At 31.9% G+C, this 3,655-nt stretch overlaps 1 protein-coding gene across 1 annotated transcript; it reads right to left on the reverse strand.

Annotated features, from left to right (window-relative positions):
• Window positions 1-2,137: 2,137 nt before the first annotated feature.
• On the reverse strand, window positions 2,138-2,644 carry LOC107939154 (putative uncharacterized protein DDB_G0292636). Its single transcript, XM_016872439.1, has one exon. It carries the CDS (start codon window positions 2,642-2,644, stop codon window positions 2,138-2,140), a length of 507 nt encoding a protein of 168 aa, XP_016727928.1.
• Window positions 2,645-3,655: the final 1,011 nt, after the last annotated feature.

Raw genomic sequence — 3,655 nt, forward strand, 5'->3', positions numbered from 1 at the left:
CCAATATGATTCTATTTTATCTCATGGTAACCATTATATCTTCCTTCATGACAAGTCAATTACTATCAATTAATGATCAAGTCTTCCATCACAAAGACAGATGACTTATGACCACGTTTACTTTTCATCAACCATGTAATGCCAACAAGAGGATATTATTTACCTATGTTTTGGGCTATGAATTTCACTATTGTGAATGATGCTAAAAACTATAAAAGTCGTACACCCAACACACCATTTTTCGTTTCATAATCTACTTGAAATATAGCTTTTACTTACATCATAGTGTACGTGTCACGCATATATAGTCCATCATCCACTCAGGATTTAGGTATATCACACTATAAATGTCACAAGTGAATAAATCCATAAATGGATGCTTGGTTCATGTCCAATGTATTGTTAGTCCAGTAAGTCACATCTATGTCTCTATGTTCTAGGAGTCATCTGATCTGATGCCCAAGACAAGGCATTTCCCCAACTAGACTTGATATACGACATATTAACCTTTCAATCGATTTGCTCAGTTTCAATTGGACTAAAGACATGTTCATTTACTAATATAAGTTGCCTTTTCGTACTATGATCTGACCATGTAATATCACTTAGTTTTAGTTCAACATTTAGACAACCAGCGAGCAACATATGCTTCCATTTTGCTTCGGGTGAAAAAACCATGTAAGAACAATTGTATAAATTATATTAATGTAATTACTGAATTTGTTTTATTAACCAATCTGATTGAAAAAATTAAAAGTGTGTATTGACGAAAATACTACATGTATGGCACCAGATCAAACACTCAGAACATACTAGACATTTGTAAGTGTGATTTAAGTTTCATTTTATGAGAGATGATCACTATGCATATACTAATTCTTCTTATATTACTTGTTTCACTATTAAAGTTAGGACTAAGATTTCAAATGAAAAAATATCCTTTGATATTTGGTATTGTGGAAAGGATTATGCTTAATGGAGAAACATTTATGTTGTCTTTGTAGTTTAATTTATTTTGTTCTTGTGAAAATAATATAGATAGTGTAACCTGCTGCCATTAGTTAGATGTGTTTTTGCTGCTAAAAAAATAATCTGTGATGGTTTAATATAGGCTTGCATTTGTGTGGTAGATATCTAAGTGATACTACAACAATGAATTCACTTTAATGAAAACTTTTAACAATTTATGTTCACTAGCCAAAAACCAGATGGTGTTTGTTTTGTAGATGTCGCAACTAAGAAACTATCTTTCTTTTAACATGCAGAATACTAGTTACCTATCTGACAAAAGGTTATAGTTTTGACCCTGGAACTATAGTCTCTACTTAATTGTGATTTTTTTTCTTTTTGTACAGCTGAAGTTTTATGATTGGGTAATTTTTATTTACACAATTAATAATAAAATAGAAAAAGTATGCATAAACTAATTCAAGCATTTTTTAGGTTAATTAGTTTGTTATTCACTCATTTTTTTTAGCATGGGTGTGTTCTTTCTAAATCTCTAATAGTAGGGAGAAGATGTTGCCTCTTGTTGAGCTTGTTTGCGCAGTGAACTTCTAGTTTCAAACTATTTTTCATTGTTTGTATGAACCAAACCAAAAGTTGTCATGTCTTTGTTACCTGATTGCTATGGGGATAGCTAGAACACAGGTTCGTGTGCATGCATAGTTTTATTTAATGATGATATGATTCTAACAAGCTTGGATGTGTTTATCTTCTTATTTTTGCTCACATATTTTGATGCAATTTAGTATCCTATGTGATATACATGCCATCTGATCTTATCCTATTACATTTAATGCATCAACAGACATGAGCATTGGATAAATCTCTCCTCATGATGTGAGCTCAAATATCATGTTTATCATTGAAATATATCCATGTACGTATTAAAGTTTAAGGATAGTTATGTTGAAATAGGTAGAGAAGACGATTTAGACATATGTGTGATGGGCATGATTATAAAAAAAGGGATATGTATAAGTAATATGCTTATGACATTTTAAGAATCTCACGATTCTCTAATTTATGATCACAACCTTCAGCTTTCTTACGATTCATTGATTCACGATCTCGACCTTCAACTTTCTTAGGTCCGTTGATTTACGATCACGACCTTTGAATTTCTTACGGTCTACTAATTCATGATCACGACGTTTGACTTTTTATGGTCCATTGATTTACGATCATGACCTTTGGCTTTCTTACGATTCGTTGAATCACGATCATGACCTTTGACTTTCTTACAGTCCATTGATTTATGATCACGACCATTGGCTTTCTTACAGCCCGTTGATTTATGATCACAATCTTCTACTTTCTTACGGTCTGTTAATTTACGATCATGACCTTCTTCTTTCTTATTGTCCACTGATTTACAATCGCGACCTTCGGCTTTCTTACGGTCTATTGATTTAAGAACACGACCTTCGGCTTTCTTATGGTCCATTAATTTACAATCATGACCTTCGGCTTTCTTACGGTTTGTTGATTTACGATCACGAACTTCAACTTTGTTACGATCTGCTGATTTATGATCATGACCTTCGACTTTCTTATGGTTCACTGATATATGATCATGACCTTCAAATTTCTTATAGTCCGTTGATTTACAATCACGACCTTCAACTTTCTTACAGTCCATTTATTTATGGTCGTAACCTTCAGCTTTCTCATCGTCCGTTGATTTAAGATCATGACCATCAGCTTTCTTACTGTCTGCTGATTTACAATCACAACCTTTGGCTTTCTTATGGTCCCTTGATTTACAATCACGACCTTTTGCTTTCTTACAATCCACAAATTTACGATCACGAACTTTATTTTTCCAATAGTTCATTGATTTACGATCACGACTGTCACTTTTAAAGCTTGTTGGTTTACGATCATGACTTTAGTTCATTGATTTACGATCATGAACACTTAATAAAGACTTCACCGATTTATGATCGCGAATCCACTTAAACTGTTTGCCGGTTTACAATCACGACTATCATTTTTAAACCTCATTGATTTACGATCACAACTTCATTTTATTGATTTATTATCATGAACACTTCATAGAGAGTTTGTCAATTTACGATCATGACTCCACTTAAACAGTTCATTGATTTATGATCATGACTTTAGTTCATTCATTTACGATCACGAACACTTCAAAAAGAGGTTGGCGATTTACGATCGCGACTCCACTTAAAAAGTTTGTTGATTACTATCACGATTCTCAAAATAAATTTCAAAATATTCTATTTGGTCGGAGCTACCAACTGAATCATGTATCAACATTAATAAATCCATTTTTTTCAATTTCCCACATCTTTTAATTTTATTTAATTTAGTCTCTATACTCAGGATAGGAAAAACTTTCAAATCCTAACTTCAAATTAAAATTCAATTTCACATATATTCATTAGGGACTTTATACTTTATAATTCTAGTGTAATTTTATGATAGGTTTACATTCATTCAATTTAGTCTCTAATGTTACAAAACTAACAAATAAGCTTAACTAACTTTACAATTTAATCTTTTTCATAATTCAAAACTTAATATCTATAAATTCGAAGCCTAATTTATCAATTTATGAACAACGGAAACTTGCTAAAACTATAAAAATTGATCAAATTGGTACAATGGCTAGCTAATCAAGCTCCTA

The sequence above is a fragment of the Gossypium hirsutum genome, chromosome A06, assembly GCF_007990345.1.
Source record: "Gossypium hirsutum isolate 1008001.06 chromosome A06, Gossypium_hirsutum_v2.1, whole genome shotgun sequence".
Classification (NCBI taxonomy): domain Eukaryota; kingdom Viridiplantae; phylum Streptophyta; class Magnoliopsida; order Malvales; family Malvaceae; genus Gossypium; species Gossypium hirsutum.

Excerpts from the sequence above, each read along its gene's own strand:
- LOC107939154 (XM_016872439.1), bottom strand. The coding sequence starts at position 2,644 with ATGGACTGTAAGAAAGTTGAAGGTCGTGATTGTAAATCAACGGACTAT.